Source organism: Propithecus coquereli, unplaced genomic scaffold, assembly GCF_000956105.1.
Source record: "Propithecus coquereli isolate 6110/MARCELLA unplaced genomic scaffold, Pcoq_1.0 Scaffold173, whole genome shotgun sequence".
NCBI lineage: Eukaryota > Metazoa > Chordata > Mammalia > Primates > Indriidae > Propithecus > Propithecus coquereli.
Genome location: NW_012141969.1, coordinates 3,108,245 through 3,133,989, shown reverse-complemented (window position 1 = coordinate 3,133,989; position 25,745 = coordinate 3,108,245). Strand labels below are relative to the sequence as shown.

The 25,745-nt window shown below is 39.1% G+C and overlaps 1 protein-coding gene across 1 annotated transcript in view; it reads left to right on the top strand.

Annotated features, from left to right (window-relative positions):
- LOC105808432 (cytochrome b-245 heavy chain) overlaps positions 1 to 24,958 on the top strand; it is a 31,104-nt gene extending 6,146 nt beyond the window's left edge. The window contains exons 3-12 of the mRNA XM_012642082.1: positions 6,803 to 6,887; positions 8,500 to 8,645; positions 10,753 to 10,943; positions 13,632 to 13,761; positions 15,942 to 16,034; positions 18,596 to 18,849; positions 20,087 to 20,249; positions 21,269 to 21,415; positions 23,540 to 23,664; positions 24,788 to 24,958. Coding sequence (XP_012497536.1) covers positions 6,803 to 6,887; positions 8,500 to 8,645; positions 10,753 to 10,943; positions 13,632 to 13,761; positions 15,942 to 16,034; positions 18,596 to 18,849; positions 20,087 to 20,249; positions 21,269 to 21,415; positions 23,540 to 23,664; positions 24,788 to 24,914 — 1,461 coding nt within the window. The 3' untranslated portion in view covers positions 24,915 to 24,958. The remainder of the gene's footprint in view (positions 1 to 6,802; positions 6,888 to 8,499; positions 8,646 to 10,752; positions 10,944 to 13,631; positions 13,762 to 15,941; positions 16,035 to 18,595; positions 18,850 to 20,086; positions 20,250 to 21,268; positions 21,416 to 23,539; positions 23,665 to 24,787) is intronic.
- The last annotated feature ends 787 nt before the right edge of the window (positions 24,959 to 25,745 follow it).

Genomic DNA, 25,745 nt, shown 5'->3' with positions numbered 1-25,745 from the left:
TTAACAAACTTAAAAAATTCCCTCTTAAGTAGAAATCATTTATGGAGGAGAGTAGCAAGCAAATTACTTTTATGGGATTGTAGGGATTTTATAGAGCAGGGGCCTGAGATAAGGCTGGAGAGGAGAGCTGAGATTTTTCTGGTAAACTAGAGCCTTAAATATATAGATGAGGAGTTAATATTTAATTGGCAATCACAGAATATTTGGGGGGAGGGAAGTAGACTAAACCGTCAATAACAAGTAGAACTTGTCTTGAACTCTGCCTCATTTTTCCTAGTCATACCAAATTCCCATTGGTCCAAAGAAATTTTTTTCTTTAAGAACATACAACACTTGATTTACTAATATAGGATTACCAGACTACAATTAAGCTTTTATTTTATATGAATTAACTATAAAATGTCATTCCATCTTAAACCGACTGTCAAAGTTGGACTCTCACAAGTCTAATTTTACAATAAAAGTTGGCATAAATAACTCTAACACCTTCGCTTCATCAGAAAACAAAAAGTATAACGTTGACAAACATTTTTAGATGCTCCGGAAAGAGTCATGACTTTGTTTTTCCCTCTGGAAAATACTGTGATGAGATTCTTTTCTTTAAGCCATAAACTCTGTTGCACAATGTTGTCTTGCAAACTGGCAGCCAGACAAAACCCAAAACTAACAACAGCACTTGGAATTAGACATCGTTTATAAGGATTTCCAAATAATCTTCTCTACTTAAGAAACCACAGAGGTGAAATCTCACTCAATGGAAAGTTCTATTGACGGGCCACTTACTGTAATGTACAATATTTACTGTATAATAGGTGCTTAATGAACATTTGCTAAATGAAGCCCATACACTGTAGCTTTTTGTTTTTAAGGAGATACAATTTCTTTTTATTCTCTCTACCCCCATTCAAATACTCTCTATTTATAGGAGGTAAATACCGAGAAACTGGCGGTGTTTTCAACAGCATGGCCCGTTAAGAAATCCTGGTTACCCCACGAGGCCAGATTGCATTGCAGTTGAGCCGCTGTGTCCCATGAGCAGCACATGTTGTAATGGCAGTTTTTAGGATCTCTAAAGACAGGGATGAAATAGGGCTGCTCTTCAAATTGCACAGAAAAGCGCAGCTCTGTAACCAGATAGATCGTTATGTAAAAGAATATATTTTTAAAACTAGCAGCAAGCCACATCCTTTTACAGACAGGACATGTCCTTTCTTGGGGGATTCCCAACCTGAAATATGAACTTTTCAATTGAAACTTCTTTTATGATTGGGATTAAAAGGAGTGAGTGTTCTGTGACTAATGTTGGGAATGATAATAGCTGCCACTTGTTGAAGCTTCCTAAAATTTATCTCAAGAAATCCGCACGTCAAGCCAGTAAGATGAGAACAAAATTAGATGGGAGTGTTGGCATTCAAACCCAAGTCACTGTACCCCCATTCACTTTTCTTTGTGCCACCTAAACTTCTTGACACCGTCCTGTTGCAGTATTATGGTTTTAGAAATCCATCATGTATATGAGTGTTTGAAGAACCTAGGCTAGAAATGACAAGGATGTTGTAACTTCAAGGACTCATTAGTAAACTAAACAGCCACAGAACTCCCATTCAGTTTTTAGAAGTCTTAATCATTCATAATTTGCTTTGTAATCCTTCTGGTTACCTGGAAAAAGAAAGCATCAGGGTTGCCCTTCCCACCACCCCAAGAAAGGTAGGGATAAAAGCTCTCAGCCTATGTTGTTGAGGGTGGAGCTCAGCATGTGGGAGTCCCTGAGGAAACCTTAACAATCCCAACTTGCCATGCAGAAACTAATTTCTAACTGTATGGCAGTCCTAGTCTTAAGATCAGAAAGAAGCAAGAAGGTGAGAGGGTGAGGTCTTACCTGCCACCTTATATAGTCTGAGAGTCAGAGGTCCTCAATATGGCTCTATTTCTAACCATGTGCTTCAGCATAAATCTCTTGGGCTATGGGTCTCATAGTTGTGTTTTAGCTGAAAAACAGGACAAATAATGCATATGTAAGAATGAATATGCCATTCTAAAATTATATTATTTGATTAAGTCTGTCAATTAGTGAGTTGTCAGCCCACAGATATTTGTTGAGTTCCATCTATATGCTAAGTCCTAAGGACATATGGTGCTTAAAGAGTAAGATATGGATGGGCCATGATGAGTGTAAGGAGTTTAGAATCTTATAGAGGAAATAGAGAATAAATATGGAATTTCAAAATTATATACAGTAGTATGCAAATAAAGTGGTGTTATTCATAGCTATCACATATTCCACTGCCACCAGGTGTGGACATTACTGTCAACTTTTCTGCCTGAGTTCTGTAGATTCAAAGCTGTCTTTTGCAATTTCTCCCAAGTTGCATATAAATATCTAGTTCAGATACATTAATATGCATGTAATGAGATCAAATGTACAAAAAATAGAGCTTTTCAGTTTCTGTTAAACCCCATAAATATGCACTTCTTTTTAGTTCTACTTCTCTCTTTTTTTTTTTAATTCTTTTTCTCACTCACAGTTTCAATGGAGCATAAAAATCTGCCAAGGTGACTCAATAATCTCCCTTGCATTAGAATGGTAGTTTATTGAAATTGGGCAAGGCTTCAGGTGATGGTAACAGAGAAACTTTCCTTTAGAGGTCAGTGGCAGAAAGCAAAGAGGTAGTTCAGTGAGGAAGCTATAGGCCATGATGGCAGCTTTGGTAATTGGTAGGTGGATGGTGATAATTCAGAAGTGACTCAAAGCATACAAATGGTATGTGCACGATGAGGAGAAACAAAAATGGTCTGGGCAGTCACAGGCAGTAAAGCCCCTCCTTCCCACCCCACCGGCTGGTCATCTTGTGCCCTTTTCAGGAAGTAGTGAGGAGATTGTATTCTCAAAAGCCCAGTATCAGCACAATTTGTGGCTTCTCTTTGGATTTGTTTGCCATTTCTGACCACATCAAAGAGGGTAGCTGGGAAAAATCAGGGATTGGTGCTCTGGTGGGATCCATTCTACTGGCCCATTAGTGACTAGTAGTCTCTGTTTTTCCTTTTAATAAAATGTATGTGTTTTATATTAACTAATTTTTAAAATTACCTTTTAAGATAAAACAGACTAATACTGAATGGACATTGTATTTCCCAAGCACAGCCCTCCACTGTTCTGGTATTCAGTTTATTTTTCTCTAAGGGTTTGTGGCTAAAGCTGTTAAGGGGCCTCAGCATCTATTGTTTCACATTTTTGATGACCCATGGTGATGATGATGATGAGAATGATAGGACCAGGAAAACAATGTAGGGACCTCAACAAAACCGTATTTTTTTTCTTCAAATTCAGCATGCAGGAGCCAGTGAATTTCCCCTCCAAAAAAAAATTTCAAAAGGATTTTTTTGGGAAGTAGAAAAGAAAACAGTGTGGCAAGCATAGATATGGGGCCGAATACATCTCTATAGGTTTAGAGTAATCATCTTAGGTTCTAGGGCAGTGAAAATGTAATGCATTTATTCAACCAAATAATGATGAAAGGATTTTGAAAGCACATGACATACTGCTTGTCATACAGGAAGCTTACCAACTAGCTGGGGAGCCCCACTGAAAAGTTAAATAACAATAAAAAAACCATCAAATATTTACTGAATACCATTCAATGAATCTATGCAACAGAGACAGAGGGAAGAACAATGATAATTATTCAAGTGAGGAAACTGGAGACTGAATACATTTGTTTAATGTCACACAGCTAGGTGGGAGGGCTGGGACCCAACACAGGTATGTCTGAAGACAAAACTTGCTCTCAAATGTAATTCTGTACTGCTTTCCAACTATACTAATTCCCATTCTCTGATTCTTTGGATTCCAATCCAGTTTCACTACTCCAGTAATGACTATGTTAGTTATCTATTGCTATGTAACAAATTACCACAAACTCAATGGCTTAAAATAACCCCCACTTATTAGGTTACATTTCTGTAGGTCAGAAGGCCAGTACCTTGTGCCTGGGTTCTCTGCTCAGGTATCACAACACTGAAATCAAGGTGTCTACTGAGCCAAATTCTTATCTGGAAACTCTGGGTAAAAATCTTCTTCCATGTTCATTCTTAAATTGGCAGAATTCAGTTCATTACAGTTGCAGAACTGAGGACCCTCTTTTCTTGCTAGTGATCATCTCAGGGCCACTTTCAGATATAGAGGCCCCTGCATTTCCTGCCACGTGTCCCGTCTATCTTAAATCCAGCAACAGTGCATCAAATCTTCCTTGTGTTTCAAATCTCTGACTTCTTTCATCTCTGTTTTCTAGATCCGTATTTAAAGAGCTCATGGATTGGGTCAGGCTCACCCAGATAATTTCCCTCTTAAAGTCAATTTGGGACTTTAATTACCTCTGTAAAATCCCTTTTGCCATGCAATGTAACAAAATCACAGAAGTGATATCTCATCATAGTCACAGGTCCCACCCAAACTCAAGGGAAGGAGATTATATAAAGTCATTGTGAATCACCCTAGAAATCTGCCTACCACAAGGACCCTTAGAAACTATGGAGGAACATGGCAATTGAGAAAGAGGAGAAAGATACTTCCTTAAAATTGCAAAGATCAAAGTAGAAAAACAACTTTCAGACTTGAAATAAACACAAAACACAATGAGGCTATATAAGAAAACAGAAACAGTCAATTTTTCACCAACAGAAATATTAAATAAGTTATTTCAAACAGGAAATGCTTATTTTGAGGTTTTGAGTCAGTGCTCAGTTCCACTGGCGGACACTTAGTTGTAGCTGATGCTGTTGGAGCTCCCACCATAGTCCCTCACTGACAGTTTTCCAATACATGAGTCAGGTGCCTTTTGTAAGCACCAGTCATTCTCTGCCTGAGGATTTTCTTTCAGCCCTGTCCTGGGGTAAGCCTGAAATCCCAAGGAGTTGATGCCCTGGGAGCAGCCCTCAGCTAACGATGGATGGAAGTTGGTGGTTGAACACCCAAGCTTCCTTCCCCTTAGGTGAAAACCAAAAACAAAGCAAGCACATACACACACACACACACACACACACACACAACCCTCTCAGACAAGTCTACAAAGCCTCCCAGAGTTTCCTGGTGTGATTGTGCCCACTGATATGATATGATAGTGGTAGCTGATATTATAATACACCCTTTATTGGTTTCCTTCCCATCTGATTTCACTTCTACCCTCATTTTCTGTGATCACTTCCAGAAAGAGTACTTACACTTAAATTCTTGTCTCAGGTTTTTAGACATTTAGAATAATAATGACTATATTCTCACATTTGGTTTGGTAGAAAAGGGCATGAACCTGTTATAGGCAAATAGACTCAGCTCTCAGCCAATGTACAATTTTAGCTTTAGTTTTCTTTGTCTGTAAAATGAGGACAATAAGACTTAACCTCATTATGTTAAATGAGATAATGATTATGGGTAAACTACCTGGCTTACAGAAGACACTCAATAAAACCTAATTCTTTTTTCCTTTTTTCTGGAATCTGCAGTGTCCTCCTTACTAGTATTTCTGCAATTTCAAGAATCTACTCTCAGGGTCCAAACAGCCTGCCCTCCCTAGGTATGGCTAACTGAGAGAGAATGGAGTAAGCACAATTTTCCATGCAATTTTATCTTTCCATAAGATCACAACATTGCACTAAAAATAAGTAAACCAAACATTAAACATCCCTATATTTAAACTGAATACAACATTTAGAGCCAGATATTTAAAATACCTAAGATATTTTAGGTACTTCACTCTCTTCTTCTTAAAGGTCTTTGAATCTCTGTGACAGTACATTTAGACTCTGGAACAAAACAGCCAGAGTAGGCAATTGGCCAGTTTTCAGGAGGACAAAGCTCTAATTCAACCATAAACCAGTTTTTTTCCCTGCTTTGAACATTGGCCTGAATCTATATTCAAACGCACATCTTCTACCATATGTAGGAATGACAAATACACTAAAATATGGACAAAAATACTTTTTTAATATCAAGGTTATCATGTAAGGTAAGAAATATCAGAATATTTATAAACTCTGGTATCAGATGGCTTGGGTTTCAATCCCAGCTCTACCACTTATTAGCTGTGTGACCTACGGCAAAGTAACCTCTTTATGCCTTTGTTTCCTCATCTGTTATGTAGCGATAATAATGCTACATTCTTCATACAATTGATGTAAGAATTAAATGAGTCAATGCATGTAAAGCACACAAAGCAGCTCCTTGCACAAGCTCTTAGTAAATGTTAGCTATTGTTATTTTTGCTACTATTATTTGGTCAATGATCTCTCTTGTGATGTTTCTGACCTACATGGGTGAAGAGATCCTTCTTTGTCTTCTCATTGTGTATATAACCTAGAACAATGTTGTTTAAGTACTATTCACTTGTAGAACTGTTCACTTATTTGTGTCCCCACTAGACTGTCAGGTACATGAGGGCAGGCCTGTCCTTTATTCATTTCTATATCCCATGTTTATTGAATAAATTAATCAGAAGTAGAAACTATGCAGTTAGCTGTTTTCTGTGCAAATTCATATTTTTATACAATTAATCAATAGATTCCAGGGGATACCTCGTGTCACTGGTGTGAGAACAGAAAACATACCAATCATGACCAGCCATGCCACTTACTGGTTTTTTGACCTCGGATAGATGACTATATCTCTGAGTCTCAGTTTCCTCATCAATCAAATGGCTAGAATGATATAGTTTGTAGGGTGGTGATAATAAGAATTAAATTAGATGATACGTATCAAATGTGTGGCACATAAAGATCCTTCTTATTAACGTTTTCCCCCCTTAATCCATAGTGCTGCTCAACAAGAGTTCGAAGACAACTGGACAGGAACCTCACCTTTCATAAAATGGTGGCATGGATGATTGCACTTCACACTGGTAAGTTTATTAAGACATTTGAGATTGCAAAGAAAACTTGGAACTAGAGAGTTGCCTCTATTCTTTGGTACCTTTTTGTAAGAGCTCAATCATCGTTTATAGGTAGAATAACTGCTGGTTGGATAAGTTGTGCATTTTGAATGAGTTCTGTTCAAAAAAGTATTTACTACTCTTTCTGTCATCTCAAAATTAGGATTTCTTCCTTTAGGTCTTAAAATTTTTATCTTAGGATCTTCCTATAAAAATGAAATGTGCTATAGGCAATGTTGATCCCGGCATTTTCATCCTTTTCCATCCTTTTTAGTATCAAAAAATGTTTGTTAGTCCACATATGAGAGCTTTTTATTCATCCTACAAAAGTGCTTGGCTGCATATGTGGATTTATGGATTTATTGCAGTAAACCTACAGGAGCCACAGCCCATAAATTGAGAATCCCTTAAGACAGCCCTTATCAACTAAACACCTCCATTATTATTACTGTTATTGTTATTATGTTATTACTATATGTATATATATAATATATATACATATTTTTGTATATTATATATTATTATAATTATCAGAGTGGGGGTGTCAGTGCAAGAAGGGATGTATCTGGGACCCTTATCCAATCTCCACTAATTCACTTAATAAATAATTCATGGGCCAGACAATAGACATTTACAGTGATGAACAAAACAGACTTTTACTCTGCCCTTAAGGAATCTGTCCCTAGCCTGAGTGAAATAGCTTAGACTGCAGGCATTTGACTGGGTTTTTCTTCTACTAGTAGATCAGGCAGGCTTTTTGAGCAGTGGCAAATGAAATAGTTCAAAAGAAATGTATGATAAAATCTTGTTAGAAACTAGCATAGTGTACCAGCTAAGAGCACAGACTTCTGTACCAAATGTCCTGGATTTTATTCCTACCTCTGCTACTTCCTAGCTTGGTGACCTTAGGAAAGGTCACCCAATTTCCTCATCTGTAAGATGAGCTGATGTTAATAGTATCTACAATGTTGGGTCAGTGTAAGGAGTAAGTAATTGTAAAGTACTTACTTATTAGATGCTTGGCACCTAGTAAGTCCTATGTGTTTGCTAAATAAAGAATGTAATTTTTTGAGGGAGATTCATACTTGTGGCCGTAGGTTTATATTAAATGCAATCAAATCTGTCATCTCTCTCTGGAGGTAATTTCAGAGTCAGGTAAATCGACTAGCCACTAGGCATCACATGAGAGTTTTCTTGTTTCAACACAAATATATTAGGGGGAGAGAGACAATGAGAACACATCCAAACACCTTCAGAGACTAAGGCTATTTTGTAGAATCTTAGAACTCGTTTAGATATTTAGGAGCATGTAGCTTAACACCTTCATTTTACAAATGAGAAAACCAAGACCAGAGAGGCAAGTCATTTTCCCACAATCATACAACTAGAGAAAAGCTTACCTTGTAGAATTGCCTTGCCTCTCTGGTTCTGGAGACCCACTTCTTGTTTATAAGTGTCTTGGGCCATCCCTGTGTCTCCCTGTGACTTATCATAGAGTCAGAGGCTGTGGCCAGAAACCCAGCTTACAATAAATTTGTGCATTCCCTTCACCTTCTTTGTTTCTCTTCTCTGCTCTCTTTAGCAATTCACACCATTGCACATCTATTTAATGTGGAGTGGTGTGTGAATGCCCGAGTTGGAAATTCTGATTCTTATTCAGTAGCACTCTCTAAACTTGGAGACAGGAAGAATGAAAGTTATCTCAATTTTGTTCGAGATAAAATCAAGGTAAGCCTCTCATTTTCTGATTCAGATGTTTTCTAGGCCATTAAAATTGAGGACTAGATTTCAGTGAGTGAAGAACTCTACTTGGCCAGAACAACAACAGAACTTGGCTAGCCATGAGAGGGACATGTCTGTGGCTTATAAGAATGTGAATATAGAAAAAAATATCTCCCATACTCTTGACCCCATGTGTGGAGGGTCTCTAGAAGTTTTCCAGGTCTTTAAGCTCTCTATGAGAATGTGTTTACATGGAGCCTGGAGTAACTCAGGCTTACCAGTGGCTATGCCCACCAGTTAAAGAAAGCCAGGAACCCATGTCTAGTCAAACAAAGTTGGGTTTATTTCTTGATACAGCAAGAGAGAACTCACACTTTGACGTGTGTCTGGGACACCTCAGAAGGGTGTTATGAGGCATTTGCCATAGGATTTAGGCTTGTGTTAGATGGTTTTGGGAAGGGTTTAAGAAAGCACAGATTTGTTCTGGATAAGTTATGGTCAGAAATTAGAGATAGTTCTCAGATTATGTATTGTAATAATTTTTCTAGGAGGGAGAAGGAACAGAACAAGGCTAAATCTATAATAGGTAAAGAAGCAGTAGTCATCCATGTTCTTATCTGGGCTCAGACATAAATTCACAGTGATCTTGTTTTGATCTCTTTCCATCACACTCACAGAGTGACCTCATCTGATATTGGTGTTGAAATTATTTATGTGAAGTAGGGAACACCTTGACCTAGGTGTTAGCCACCAGCTGACAGCTGTCGGCTATGCTTTTGTCCTTTTTTACCTACAGCATCTGAGGGATAGCCTATGTCTGCTAATTGTCATTCCTTGAAATGCATGGTGCATGGGGAGTAACTCAGCAGTTCTCCAGGGGCAGCCAGGAGGGTATCCAAGAGCAAGAATGTCTTCCCTTCCAGCAGTTGCTGAAACTTCCTACACTCAGAGAGAGAAGCTCCAAGTCATCTTCATGTGCCCAATGGCTTGGGAAGATGGCTGAAGCACATTACTATACATTGAATTCCAAGCATGTTTTCTTGTGTTTAGAAAAGATCACAAGAAAAGACCCTTAATTTTAGAAAATGTATTATCTTTACACTGGCATGAGAATGACTTACATGATCTACTTAGAGACAGAATTAAACAGCATCGAACAAAACAAATTCTTTTTCTACGATATCTTGGATAATTTTTCTTTTACATTGATCATTACTTGTCCAGTGATATATGAGGGTGGCAATGTGAACACAACTAGGTAAGCTGACACTGCCATGCTCTTCCCAGATCTTCCTGGATCACTTTTATTGTATCTGTGCCCCACACCTTCTGAGTGCTTTCATTTTCAATGACCTGTAGGTGTATTTCCTCCTCAGAGGGCTGCCCTGGAGCTACTAGAGTGCCTTTGTACACAGGCTCAGAGATCTGGGAGGGCCTGAATGCTTACCTCTCCCTGGGCAGCCCTTAGACAATAACTGGATGGGTGCAGGCCATGAAAGCCCAGATTCCTTTCCTTGAGTCAAGATAAACTCTGAGGTGTAACTTCCCCTTGAGAGTCCCCATGCAGAATCAGACTGAAGCTATCCTTTGCCTGAGATCAACCCCCTGCTTGACTTGTCCCTCTTTCCTGACTATTCCCCATTCCCCTTACTAGTTTCTCTTGGAGCACATCCTTTCTAAGTCACTTGCCCATGAATGCTTATCTCAGGATCTGCTTCTGGGGAGCCCAGCCTAAGATATTTGGCATTCCCAGAATATATTTTCAAACTAAGCACTGTGGCCATTTCAAAATCAAAGAGCTTCAGACACCTTTAGGACATCCTGTAGTCAACTGATTGCCTTTATTTGGTACTCAATTAGAACTAACTATTTAAGTATATCAATTCATATTTGCTGTGACACCTCAACCATGTAAGACATTTTAAAATTCAGAAATATCTATTCCAAGTCTATATGTGTCTGTGAGAGATAATTAGGATTACCCAAAGGGGAATTAAAATACCTATTTCTCTATACACTGGACACTTTATAAATAGGTAGTTATACATTTGAGAATGCATAGTAATGTGTATGTGTGTGTGTGTGTGTGTGTGTGTGTGCTTATATTTTACAGAACCCTGAAGGAGGCCTGTATGTGGCTGTGACTCGGTTGGCAGGCATCACTGGAGTTGTCATCACATTGTGCCTCATATTAATTATCACCTCCTCTACCAAAACAATCCGGAGGTCTTACTTTGAAGTGTTTTGGTACACACACCATCTCTTTGTGATCTTCTTCATTGGTCTTGCCATCCATGGAGCTGAGTGAGTTTTTAAAGTCTGAAGCCAGGGACTATATGTTCCTCAACTTATAGGCATGATGCTTTATTAGAGGCATAGTGACCTCCTTGCCTGTGTATGGTCAGCTTGTCTGCTAAGGGAATGTAAGAGGACAGAAGAGTTCAGCTTGATTGGAACCACTCAGCAGCACTTTAGTTTCTTGCACCCATCTAATTGCTATTCATAGTGCAGGTATTTGTAGCAAGCTTGAAAAATATACCAAAGTCTGAGTATCTCTGCGAGTGTATTAAACATGTTGAGAGCACTGGTAGGGTCCTGGATGTCTGCAATGATGTCTGCTGTGGCTTAATCACTAGTAAATTAGACTAAACTAGAGGGGTTAATGATTATTCAGGGGTTGCTACAGTTCAGTAAATTTTGATTTAAGCCCACAATCATTCATTAGTTGCCTACTGTGTACAAGCACCTATCTCAGGCACTGTAGGAAACACTAGCAGGAAAAAAGATGGGTTTTGCCTTCAAATATTCTAATATAATAATAAAGGTAATAGCTAACTTCTACTGAGGGTCTGTGCTGAGGGCTTGACATGAAGTGTTTCTTTTACTTTCCAAAATGTATACATGTTTTCACTATCCCTTTTTTCTAGAGATAGTAATTGTAGACAAGGAACCTAAAGCTAAAAAGGTTAAAATATGTAGCCCAAGCCACTCAGCTGGTAAGTGGCCTAGCTGGGATTGGAGCCCAGGAAGTCTAAAGCAGGCTGTGATAAATGCTCTCTTAAAGACACACAGTGCCTGGGTGTGTGGTTGGGAGAGTTTGCCTTATTGGAAATCCTCTTTAATACCAGGTTTGCTTTTTCTACTATTTCACACCACATACACACAAAGGCAGGCCTGGGAAGTTCCCTGATGGGTATTAGGGCTCCAGGAAACTAGGGATGGAGGAAGTAGAAGCTCAAGGGTCAAACACTCTGCGCAGAGCCCAGTCAGACTAGAGGTGGCCAAGATGTGGGTGTGAAAAGGAGAAGTATAGGGAGAAGTAGCATTGGGCAACCACTGTGTGCATTTTTAATCTACTTGCTGACTCTGAGCCCTGATAAACTCTTTCTAAGCACCAAGAAATCAGTGGAGACCAAGAATCTCTTGACTCTCCTAAAGCAACTGAGTATCTTTAAATGGGACTTAGTCATAATGCAGCTGTTTCAGAGAATCCTAGAGAAGAGAAGGAATTTCTTCCCCTCCCTAGTTTAGTAATCCTAGCACTTTCCATTTGTATAGTTTCACAGATATTCATCTTGCTTAGGAGCAGAGAGAGGAGATATATTTACCCCATTCTCCATTTGAGGAGAATCTTCTACTTACTCTGGTTAGTTGATTGCTCGCAGTCTTATGGCTAGGGAACAGCTGAACTGGGACCAGGCTTCTGGACTCCTGGTCTTAGCACTAAGATGAGAAGGAGAAAATCAGATTATTTTTCTATTATTTACTTCCCATGAGAACTTGGACATTAAGAATTTTAATAGTTATTTGTTGGACTCTTTGTATCTGACATTTTTTATACATTATGCCAATTGATTATTAAAATAAACCTTTAACGAGGTGCTATTATACCTGTTTTACAGCTGAAGAAACTTAGGCTTAAAAGAAGTTAAGTAATTTGTCTGAGGCCATCAAACTAGTAAAGGGTAGAATTGGGACTTGAACCCAAGGCTGTCTAGCTCAAAACAGGATTGTTTTCACAAAAACACTCTGCTTTAAATTATTACCCTCATGTAAAATGGGGGTAATAATATTTACCTTTCAGGCTTGTTAGGAGGACTGAGATAATTTGTACATAGTGCCCTTTCCCAAGCATGGCAAAGAATAGGTACTCAATACATGGTAATTCTCTTCCCCAAGACCTAGGGATAGTGAGAGGTGGTGGTTAATGACCTTGAATTAAAACATTCTCAGAATACACCAAATGGCACAATAAATTTTAGGTCTTCAAAATAAACTTTTACAAAGGGCCTTCTGTGTTTCTTCATATATATTCTGAAGACCCTATCATTTATGCTCCTTGAAGTCAGGGACATGAAGAATATCATAATCTCCATAAATTTAAGTCTCCTTAAACAGATTTCAAACTTTTGGCTTAAGTTATACAACTTTTGAACCCACAAATAAAGCACTTCTGCTAGGTTTCAGGGCTACTGTGTATGACTGTCTGGGTTGTCCACTATACAAGGGTGTCTGGCCAAGGAGGGTAAAATTAGCCCATGCTGTGCTGGCCAAGCCCTTGAAGTGTAAGACTGTCCTCACAGAGGAGGCATCCTTTCCTAATTTGCACAAAGGCCTTGTATGAGCTAGCAGTCACCCTGTTAGATTTGCAGTTTTTCTGCTCTTTTTGTTTGTAAATGAAAATAATACTCAAGACAGAAGCATAAATTCTCCTTTTAAGAGAACACGTATTGATCATCCAAGACTTAACGTTCCATAATGTTACATGTAAATATTCTTTCTGCTATTGCACATATTTTTTCTTTTCTGTTGCTAAAGATCACACATATTCTTTCCATTCTTCTAATCTATTCAGAGGGCATGATAAGATTTTACTTTTAAGTGAAAAGTATAAGTACTTCAAATATATCCAGAATCTAAAAAAAAAAAAACAAACAAACTTAATTTCTTATTAATAATTGGTCCAACTCTGGACTTACATTTTTCTTCCAGACGAATTGTACGTGGGCAGACCATGGAGAGTTTGAAAGAGCACAGTGTAAAATTTTGTAAGGAAAAAATCACAGAATGGGGAAAAATAAAGGAATGCCCAATTCCGCAGTTTTCTGGGAACCCTCCTATGGTATGTACAATTCGCTGTTGCTATTACAGTTTCATTACTGACAATCTTCAAACTGTGTCTAAGAATCATGTACAGATGTAATAGAGCTGTTCAACACAGATGTCATGGAACACCTAAGTCTGCTTTTCTCTGCTGTACCTATTGGTCAGAATTGTTTCTTGAAAAATAAGCTTTGCATTGGCCTACTATCAATGTCCTGATATAAACTTGGAAAAGCAATATTTTTAAAGGCGCTGTTTGCATTCAAGAGGCTCTATCTCCTTTCTTCTGGATATGAGGGCCACGATAACACCAGTTAATGTTATTCAGAGGGACTTTTAGGGATTCCACCTTGAGCTAAGTTGGATAGCTCAAATAAATCACTTATAAGGAGCTAGGAGCCTCTTCGGCCTCTTCAGATACCAGGAAGTAAAACTTTCTATAAGATTTTTGGAGCTGGGAAGGGAATTCATAAGGTGGCACATAGGGCTGCCTTTAGGCACTGGGAGGTCCTGCCTATGAGGCATAAAGGAGGCTGGACAACCAGGTTCATACCAACACTCAAAGGCATTGGAGGGGGGCAGGAGTGTGGCAAGGGTGACCAAGGAAAAATATGGTGAAATACTTCCCTTCGTCTATAGGGAGCCTGAAGGGCTCCATTTTGTATATTCTCAATATCACTGCTCCATAGAGTGAGAAGGTGGCACTATAATCTTCGTATCTTTTCCTCCATTGGCAGAAAGTATACCTTATTGGTTATTGTGCTAGCCATTGGTATAAAACTAGACCAAAATCAACATTTGTGTAGGGCTTCTGAAGGAGATTACTATTTTTTCCTTAATCACAGTATAACATGAAGGCAAATTTCCCATCCCATTTTCTCCTTTCTTTTTTCCTACTCTCTTATCATGGGCATACTCTTCCTCTAGACACAGTGTGCTATCCGAAGACTTAAAATCTTTAATCATCCTTGCCCATTAATGAAAGTAACCAGAAACATCAGTGTACTGTCCCCACTACATGCAAGCATCAATAGGAAGGATAAAGAGGCTACTGTATTGCCAATCCTCTTTGTGGGCTAGGAACTGCACATTCTTTGATGACAGCTGGACTCAAAGTACCCCTACCTTGACAGGGATCTACCTCAAAGGAGCTTCTGGGTTTCTGGGGATAGTAGAGGCAATATCCAAATCTGGTTCCATTCACTGGGGCCCCATGTTGGTATTCAGGAAACAGATGATGTGAAACTGTTTTAAATACCTGTTCCATGAAAACAAAAGTCAGCAGCAGAACATTCCTGACCTCTGGGATATTCTTCAACTTTGGCTGGAAATGGGGACATTCAGGTGCTGCCAACTTCCAACAGTTTCCTACAAAATTAATTTAATAAAAATATCACATGTAAAACTATGGGAAGCACTCTCTTATTTTTTTCTCCTCCTTGGAATCCATTCTGGAGAGTCATCGTTGAGATGATATTGCCCTCTAAAATTCTTTGCTACTTTTGGTATTAAACTAGAAACCCAACTGACTGAGTCCCAAGATGGATATGTTTGGCCTAAATATGCTTTTGTATAGCCAACAATGCTACAGAGTAATTCCAGGGTTCTGAGGCACTGCGTATTCTGACCAGAGGGGTATCTGGAGAAATCTGAAAATCTTTCCGTTTGTCCCTATTCAACAAGTGCATTGCATAGCTCCCAGAATTTATCAGAATATTGGATAAACAGTCAAACTCTTGCACAAAATTTTGCATCTTGCAAAAGATTAAGCTCGGACTACATGGCTAAGAAAAAGCAATTGCAACGTTGCATTAAAAATATTGTGTTGCTGAAATGCTACCCTTTAAAGAAACGTTAATTCTGAAACCGATCTTGCTCTGTTGTAGGGTTATTGCAACTGCAGTTGTGACACTGAGAGGAAATCCCATGCTTACGGACAGTTCCTCTTGGGAAAGTTTCATGCTGTAGATACAGTTCCCTAATGTGACTTAAAAGACTGCATTTTTACGTACTCAAAAAATTATATTAATTTCAGATATATCCGTATATCATATTGTAGAAGAAATTTTCTTCTCTAATGTCAAATATTTAAACGAGTTTACAAAGATTAACTTGACTTCTAAAATTTTTCTCTCTCTGAATCTTTTACTAGCTGTCACCCCTTAACACATCTCATTTTCACTTTTGCTCTGATTACAGACTTGGAAATGGATAGTAGGCCCCATGTTCCTGTATCTCTGTGAGAGGTTGGTCCGGTTTTGGCGATCTCAACAAAAGGTGGTCATCACCAAGGTATTGGATGGTTTAGGAATTACTAGTAGTCAGTATCTAACTATATAATGGACAAGTCTACCCAAGTTCTCTATATCATTGGTCAGAGCGATCATTTACTCAGTTTCTTTTGATTAAACTTAGGGCAGAGAGAAGACCTATAGTTTATTTCGATGTACTTAGCTTGATAATCAAATGGTTGGACCTTTAACAGGGGAAACTAGAAGTTACTGTTTTCTGTGTTAAAGTGAAGCCAAGTGACTTGTGTGTGTGTGAATATTTCTCTCTCTCTTTCTCTCTCTCTCTCTCTTTGTGTGTGTGTGTGTGTGTGTGTGTTTGAGAGAGAGAGAGAGAGAGAGAGACAGAGAGAGAGAGAGAGTGTGTGAGTGTTTATGGGGGGAAGGCATAGAGGTATTGTGTGGTTAATTAAGAATGGAGAAGGAAAAGAGGTGAGTTCAAAAGGGCATAAATTAAAATATTCAGATGCCCAAAGAACCAGGGAACCAAGGATAGGTCTGATTGAGGTTGAGACAGTTTTCTAGGTCGCCTTTACCTCCTTTTCTGTGTTTTACATGCAATCATAGAATATCACAGTTGAGGTGCTGAAAGTATCAACCAAGTTAGTAACTAAGCTACATCTCAAATTCAGTCTCCTAACTCCAAATCTAGAGTAGCTTTTCCCCGATTCTTCTCTAAGCTGTTTCTCATCACAAAATAAATAAATATCCAACTAAATAAATATAAATGGAAACTCCTTGTTATAATTTCAGGGACCACCAGCCAAGACTATTTTTATCAAATAAAATGTAATTAAATTCTACTCAGTGCCAAAAATACTTGCCAAAAGCCTACTATGGGCTGTTTTTGCAAAACATGCAAAGTCTTCCTGTCCTCCACCCTAGCTTTCCTCATTTGGCATCTATGGAGGGTCATAGTAAAGTTAGTTCAGCTGGCATTGAAAGTCTTGAAATATAGGAAGCCACGATAGTTCTTCTTTTTCTGTGATATTATATTGTATCATAAAAAAATATCTCATAGATCAGCAAAAAGAGCTGCCACAAAATTTCCCTTATTAGACTGGAGACGACTGAACCAGACAAGTATTTCCTTTAAACATACTTCTAAGGCAAAGTGTGAAGAAAATAGATATTCATTTTCTTCTCGTATAAACTAATATAACAAACAAGATGTTATTCAAAAGTATTCCAGTGAGAATGTTGTCCGCTAGTACTTCTTTATTTAGTTAAATCCCATTTGTGCTTATGGTAGCAAAATTGCAATGTGGTAAAAACTGTTTTCACCACACAAAATTGCAACATGGTAAAACAATTTTTAATGTAATTTTCACTTTCTGTTTTCAAAATGAAGTTTTATAACTGTTTATTTCAGAGCAGAAGGGAAGTTGGCTGCAACTTTATCATAGAAGATGCATTTAAATCAAAAGTTTTGGAAATGTTTAATAATTTTTTATTAAAGAAATTGCCCACTCTTCCACAACTCCCTGCTGGCAAAACAAACAAACAAACAAAAAGCCCAGCAATATCAATCAACCTTAGGAAGCTGCTATTTTGTTTCTGTTGATTTTTCTTTCTTTTGATGTCCCTTGGTTTATCTTTAGTTATACATATAAAGTTCTTCCAGACATCTTAAGTAATCAATAAAGAAATGGTATATTACTTTCTGTATTGCTCTTTATTGCATACAATTAAATGTTTATCCACTCATTTGTTGATGAGACATTTGGATTGTCTCCTGTTTTTGTTTCTTTGTTTTTGCTGTAATCAATAAAGCTGCTATGAACATTTGCGTATGTAGACAATGAGGATGGCAATGAGTGGGTAGGATCTGGCTTAGGGAGAGATGGGTGATACACTCCTCAGGTAGAGAGAAATGTACAACCAATGCATGGAATCAGGCAGGTTTCAGGGATGATTCAGGACAAAGACAGACCCCCAGTTAGGCTTGGTTTGGGGGATGTTACTACATAACTAGCCAATAGGATCTCCTTCTGTCCAGTTGCTAAGGCCCTCTCTCAGCCCCTGGGAAGATAGGAAGGATGAGCAGGAAACCATCATTTTTTTTCTATTTTTAGTACCTTCCTTGACTTCTGAGAGAAAAAAAAATCAAAATTGGTTAATATCTTAGGTTGGATTACTTGGTAAAGACTCTGAGACAGAACTTCATGCATAAGGTTTCCAGGGACATGTTCTCAGGAGATGAACCTATAAAGGAAGTAAGAAAAGCAGGACTGGGGAAAGAGAAAAGCTGACCCACAATGCGTTTGCCACTGTGGCCTCAGCTGATCCTACAGGGAGTACTGGAGTTGGGATGGCCCCCTGAGTTGTCACAAATTAAAGAGAAGGGACTAGGCATTTGTATTCCTTCATCAGCCCATCAGTGGTCATGGGCTACAGCCCAGGGTAATTCCCAGTGATGGACACATCTGCTGGAGGAACTGCTGTGTTGGCCCTGAAGTGGAGATCTGGGTGGGGCATCTTAGTTCAACTTTTTATCCATATGGACACTGAAAAGGCAAGCGTTCAGGAAAAGTGGCATTTCCAGACACACGTTTTGTTCCATAGGTGGTCACTCACCCTTTCAAAACTATCGAGCTACAGATGAAGAAGAAGGGCTTCAAGATGGAGGTGGGACAATATATTTTTGTCAAGTGCCCCACGGTGTCCAAGCTGGAGTGGCATCCTTTCACACTGACCTCTGCCCCTGAGGAAGACTTCTTTAGCATCCATATCCGCATCGTTGGGGACTGGACAGAGGGGCTGTTCAATGCTTGTGGCTGTGATAAGCAGGAGTTTCAAGATGCCTGGAAACTACCTAAGTGAGTACAATGTGCATATTGCAAAGGTGTATGAGTTGAGGAAAAATGACACTAAATAGTTCCTTTCCCCCTGTATTTCACAGGTTTCTGACAAAACACACAGGTTCTAAGAATATAGGTAGCTATTTCTGTGCTCCCCATTTCACATGTGTGGTGTGTTTATGCATATTTTTATAATCCTTATGTGAAATATAAAACATTTTTTTTTCAAGACAGAGTTTCACTCTGTTGCCCAGGCTAGAGTGCCATGGCATCAGCCTAGCTCACAGCAACCTCAAACTCCTGGGCTCAAGTGATTCTTCTGCCTCAGCCTCCCGAGTAGCTGGGACTACAGGCATGCGCCACCATGCCCGGCTAATTTTTTCTATATATTTTTAGTTGTCCAGCTAATTTCTTTCTATTTTTAGTAGAGACGAGGTCTCGCTCTTGCTCAGGCTGGTCTCGAACTCCTGAGCTCAAGCGATCCTCCGGCCTCGGCCTCCCAGAGAGCTAGGATTACAGGCGTGAGCCACCGCGCCCGGCCAAATATAAAACATTTGAGTCAAGTATTAGTAAAGAATAATCCCAAATTCCTTTAAATATGTAACAATCAAGGCCAAGTTAGATTAACTTCCCTAACAAACAAAATTGTAGTGTATCAAACATATACTTACATTTTAATTGGCATAATTTATTTGAGGGCAAATGCCATACATTATTTCCCTTGACTCTTCTTCCCCACATGCCCATCATTGGGTCAGTCACTTAGGTGCTGAATAAAAGTTTGATAGTTTATTGAATAATTCAATGAATAGACAAATGAAAAGTGGTGATATTAAAGCTACAATGTTATGATATGAAAATTCTCACTTCATTGCTCAATGTGAGCAGGAATTTCAAGTGTGGGATGTCCTGGAAAGAGATACAGACATGTGTGTATGAATATTTGGGTGTGGGTGCGGATGTGGTTGTGTAAGTTTGTGGGTGTTGTGTGTGAAAGGGGCTGGAGGGACGAAAAAATACATGGGCTGAGTTACCAGATGTTTTCAGTTAGCCCAAAATTCCTCTTCTTACTTCCAACCCCAATGTTGGCGCTAAGTTGGTCACTTGAAAGCTATCTCATTAGAAGAAAGCACCCCATAGATACGTTGCTCCAGTTTGAACTGACATATTGCACATCCCCAACAATAATGGGTGTCCCATCTCATTCTGAAGAGCAACATGACTCTGTAACTATCTCTTCCCCATTTCCCCTCAGGATAGCGGTTGATGGGCCCTTTGGCACAGCCAGTGAAGATGTGTTCAGCTATGAGGTGGTGATGTTAGTGGGAGCGGGGATTGGAGTCACGCCCTTTGCATCCATTCTCAAGTCAGTCTGGTACAAGTATTGCAATAATGCCACCAATCTGAGGCTCAGAAAGGTAAGTTCTTTCATTTTTGGAGGGCCTGGAGCAGTCATCACACCCTGCTAAGTGAGGCCTGAGAGCCCATTCAGGGCTGAGGCTGGCAGAGATCAGACCATGGGAAATGAAGACAAGCTTTGGGTGGTTCAGGAGAGGCAGGCTTTTCTTCAAAGGACTATTTGATAAGTTCAATATGCTTCTGTATAAGCAGGCCTGTTAGTGAATGGAATATACTATATTTGTATCATTTTACTGCAAATTCGGAAGAAAGAAAGTTGGGAAAGAAAGATAGCATTCATGACCCCAACCTAATAGCTATCCTTTTTGTACATTCTCTCCTAATATTTTCTGACTTTTATATAGTTTTAGAAAGTTGTAAATATTGAGTGTGTATAATCTCATATCCTGATTTTTAAAAATATTATAGAAAGTGTTTTCCAGTGTTGTCACAGGCTTTATAATGATGATTTTTAATGATTCTTTCATGTTCCATTGAGAGGACATAAAGTAACTTTTCTATCATCCTGTGTTAGATATTGAGATTGACTCAATTTCTAGCCCCCACTATTTTTTTTTACATTCTCCCTTTACCTCTTTTCTATGTGGAGGAGGTGTGAGTTGGGACTATTTTTCTTTCTAGGAATTCATGAATATCTGGCAGGAGCAGGCAGGGAAGAAGTCCTGTGGCAGTCACTGTTAGTCTAGATTCCAGTGGCCTTTCTGAGAGGATGTTCAATGGAAGTCAGGGATTCTGGGAGAATAAGAGCAGATCCAGTGGGAAAGTTGGTGAGCCAATAGATTCTTCTTAAGCTGTGTATGTCTGAGGCCAAGTTATTTATTTACTGCCCTATCACTATGAAGACCATAAAAGGTTTATGTGAACTAGCCTGTGAAATGTCCAGCCTGTGAAATGAAAACCTATGTTTCTAGGCATTCTGAGCATCAGGAAAAAGTTTGGGGGACAGTGGAAATCCACATGTTAATGCCGATAGGGCCTATCCAAATATAATCTGCTTCACTGTCCATCCCTTTTTCAGATCTACTTCTACTGGCTGTGCCGGGACACACATGCCTTTGAGTGGTTTGCAGACCTGCTGCAACTGCTGGAGACCCAGATGCAAGAGAGGAACAATGCAGATTTCCTCAGTTACAACATCTATCTCACTGGCTGGGATGAATCTCAGGTGAGGACGAGATTGAAAGCCTCAGGCCCTTCCCATAGAGTCCAGGGCTTACTCACTTCCCTTTAGTTACCGGTGTGTCTTGTGTACTGTTTTTTTCTAAGGATGGATAATAGATTCAGGTGATCCAGCCCATTCGCTCTTATTCAGTATCCCCACTGATGTTTAGGCTGTTGAGACTATATTCAAAGCTAAGAGGCCTATGAAGGAATAAAAGCCATGACTTTGACATTATCAAAGCAATGCTTCCACCAGGGGTCTTAGCCAGGTACACAAGATGATCCACCGGGTTATGGGGAGAAAATAAGCTTTCTCTCTCTCTCTCTCTCTCTCTCTCTCTCTCTCTCTCTCTCTCCTTCCATATAGCTGAGACTGAGTAATTTATAAAGAACAGAAATTTATTTTCTCACAGTTCTGGAGGCTGAGAAGTCCTAAATCAAGGTGCTAATAGGTTTGTTTGTTCAGTGAGGACTACATTCCCTGGAGGGTAGAAATGCTGTGTTCTCACATGGTAGAAGGCAGAATGGCAAGCTTGCTGAATGCTGCATGAAGCTTCTTTATAAAGGCCTTAATCCCATTCATGCGGGATGAGCCCTTATGCCCTAATCACCTTTTAAAGGCCCCACCTCTTAATATTATCATATTGGCAACACCTAAATTTTGGAGGGGACACATTCAAACCATAACAGCTAGCTGTCTATGGGCATTGGCTTCAACCCTGGGCATCTTTCACATGCACCCTGTCACTACAAAGACTGACTTTTCATTTGGGTTTCGACATGTTGTTTATCATAGATTCTCCAAGTCTTAGAAGAGTAAGCAATGTAGATCCAAGAACACATGACCATAAGAATTGCTGCTACAGAAAAAGTGGCTTCAAGATGCCACTTCTGCAATTTAAAAACAAAACAAAACAAGAAAATCCCCAAAACGCTTTGATAAAAATGAAACTCAGGGCTGGGCATGGTGGCTCTCGCCTGTAATCCTATCACTCTGAGAGGCCAAGGAGGGAGGACTGCTTGAGCTCAGGAGTTCGAGACCAGCCTGAGCAAGAGCGAGATCCCCATATCTACTAAAAATAGAAAAAGTGCTCAGTATTGTGGTGCACACCTGTAGTCCCAGCTACTCGGGAGGCTGAGGCAGGAGGATCACCTGACCCCAAGAGTTTGAGGTTACAGTGAGCTGCGATGATGTCACTGCACTCTACCCATCGTAACAGAGTAAGACTCTGTCTCAAAAAAAAAAAATGAAACCCAGGGAAAAAATCTATAATATATAATTTATATAATATGTAAATTATTTTACAGTTTGTTATTTTAAAAATCCAGGCACAGTTTTTCAAATGGGCAATATATTTGCATCGAAGAAATAATTATTAATATTTTTCTTTGCAAAACTGGTCCCTACAGGATTATTAAACTGGAGTGACCACTTTGTTTAACCTCCTCTATCCCCATCATCCATCTAGTGAATTTAAAATCTGATTTACTTTTTAAAAAATAATTTTAATTTACCACTTTTATGAAAAATACCTGTTGTTCAAGCTAAGCCCCCCCTAGAATGATAGCAGAAAAACAACTTGTGAGTGTGTACACATACACACCCACATGCATACACATGGACTAGCTTTAGGCTTGATTTAGTGTCTCATGTTAGTAAAATATTAGTGCATTTCAGTCTGTAATTGTTTCAGTTCTCAGTGATTCCCCCAAAGGAGTGGGAGTATATTAGGATCAAAAGAGAAAGTCAAATGTAGAGCAGAGAGGAAAACAGTGAGACACCACCCACCCTTCAATGCCTGACTCGAATGCTGAGGCCCTAAATCTTCCCCTATCCTCTCACTCCACCTTCTTTCTTTGTTCGTATTAGAATGTTTATGCCTCTTCCATGGCACTCATCACATGCTGTTCTACATACAGGGTTATTTATATTTATATTTAGGGAGTTTCCTTCTAGATTGTAAATTGTTTGAGGGAGATCCAGTTTGTTCATCTTTGTTTACCTTTTAGCCTTCAGCAGGGTGCCTCGGTTGGGGTAGTAAGAGCTTGATCTGTGAATTATGTAAATACATCTATATGTGCTTTTACAGCATATCTCCTTTTTCTGAATCCATGTCCTTTCCTGCAGGCCAATCACTTTGCTGTGCACCATGATGAGGAGAAAGATGTGATCACAGGCCTGAAACAAAAGACTTTGTATGGCCGGCCCAACTGGGATAATGAGTTCAAGACAATTGCGAGTCAACACCCTAAGTAAGGAGGTCCCCACCATGGTGTTCTTGAGGCTTGTGATTTGCCTAAACAGCAGCTCCCAATTATGGCTAGACTTGTATATTCCAGAAACTCAAATACCCATATTACTATATAAAGGTTGAATTCGTGCCCAATGGAAGGGTCCAGATATCTCTAATTTTAAGAAGGATCTTTAAATCATACCAAAATTACCTAGAGAGTTGCAAAAAATAAAGATTTCCAGGTCCCGACCTCTACTTTCTCTGCCTGCTCATCCCAAGTAGGGCCATAGTTTAGTTCTTTTCTTTAGTCTCCTAAATTTCACTAATATACCTACTTCTTTTAAAATTTCAAAATGATTTATACTTATTATTAAGAAGACACTTTCTCCATTTTCAGTTATAGTTTCTGGATCTAAGATCATAAGCTGAGGGATGTCCCAAGTTCCTTTCTGCTTTCACTAAAGCTTTAGTCACTATGAAACCTTGAAGGGGATCCCCTATATTTCAAGAACACATGAGAAACTTGAGAGAGCACCATAAATAGACCCTTTAGACCATTGCTTCTTATACTCTCATGAGCATACAAATCACCTGGGGATCTTTTTAAAATGCAGATACTGATTTAGTAGGTTTGGGATGAGGCCAGGGAATCTACATTCTTAAAAGACTAATAATGCCAAGGCTACGTGAAATCACACCTTAAACAGCAAGACTTTAAACTCCAATATTCAGAGGAATGAAGCCACACCAAACTGCTAGCAGAATTGGTGTATCTAAAGCAGGTTTGCTCTTGATTTCAAGATGCCAGAGAGGGCTTGGGGCCACAGGGCCCTGAAGGGAAGTAGCCCACAGATTCATGAACTCACCACCATTTTCTCTGTGGTAGAAGTTTCTAAAAACCCTGTGTGGATTCCTTTCTTCCAGGGAAGTCAACTACCTTTTTAATTATCTAGCTGCCCCGACAAACAGGGCTAAACCACACTCCACCAGAGTGATCTGAACTCCTTGACATTTGTGGAAAAGACCAAGACGCAGAGGCAACTCTGCCCTGGGGCTTCAAATTACTAGGAAATTCCCCACCTGCTTTTTAGTCTATCTTATCCCAAAGCCTGAAACTGTCTTTTTTTTTTTCACCCCAAAAGTACCAGAATAGGAGTTTTCCTCTGTGGACCTGAAGCCTTGGCTGAAACCCTCAGTAAACAGTGCATCTCTAACTCTGAGTCTGGCCCTCGTGGAGTACACTTCATTTTCAACAAGGAAAACTTCTAAATTGTCTCTTCCATGAGAAAATAAATGTGTGTTATGTTGCCAAATGCCCAAATAATGCTAGTTGATAATATAAGTTCCTCTTGCTAAAAAAAAGAAGAAAAAGAAACTATAATGTAATAGTTTTCCCTGAAAGAAATGTCAAATTGTTTGATACTGATAAATTACATTTGTATGGATCTCTGTGGTTTTCAGAGCACTTTTATAAACATTATTTCATTTTTTCTCTCAGTAATGTCAGAGGAAGGTAAGGCAAAGATTTCTGGACTCATTTTTGGTATAAAAAAGGAGGGCTCAAAAAGGTTCAGTAGCTTCCCTAAGATTATGAAGCTGAGATCAAATCTAGGCCACCTGACTCCAGGTTTGGTAGTCTTTCCACAATGACAAGCTACTTCGAAATTGGATTTTATACTCCCCCAAAGAAGGAGTAAGCCAATGAGTGGCTATTCATTTTCCATTTGGTGTCATTTTGTTATCAGTATTATACTGAAGGAAATTTTCCAGATAGGAGATAATATATACTGAGAGTGATTCAACACTTGGTAACTTGGTAGTCAGTGTATTGACATCTGAGCACACTCCAGTTTACCAATACTGCAGCCTGACTGTATCAGAGATTCTACCTACAAAAGAATATTACTCTGATTGGATTTAATGTAATATTCAGTGTTTATCATGGTACTTTGCAGAGTGGGTATTTAAGGAAAGTTTGTTGAATGAATGAATAAAATGACATTTAGAACCATACAGTGCCAGGGTAGAATTAATTTGAAGCCTTAAACAGAATTATCTTAGGAAATAACTTCTGTTACTCTTGTAGACCAAAGGAACTTG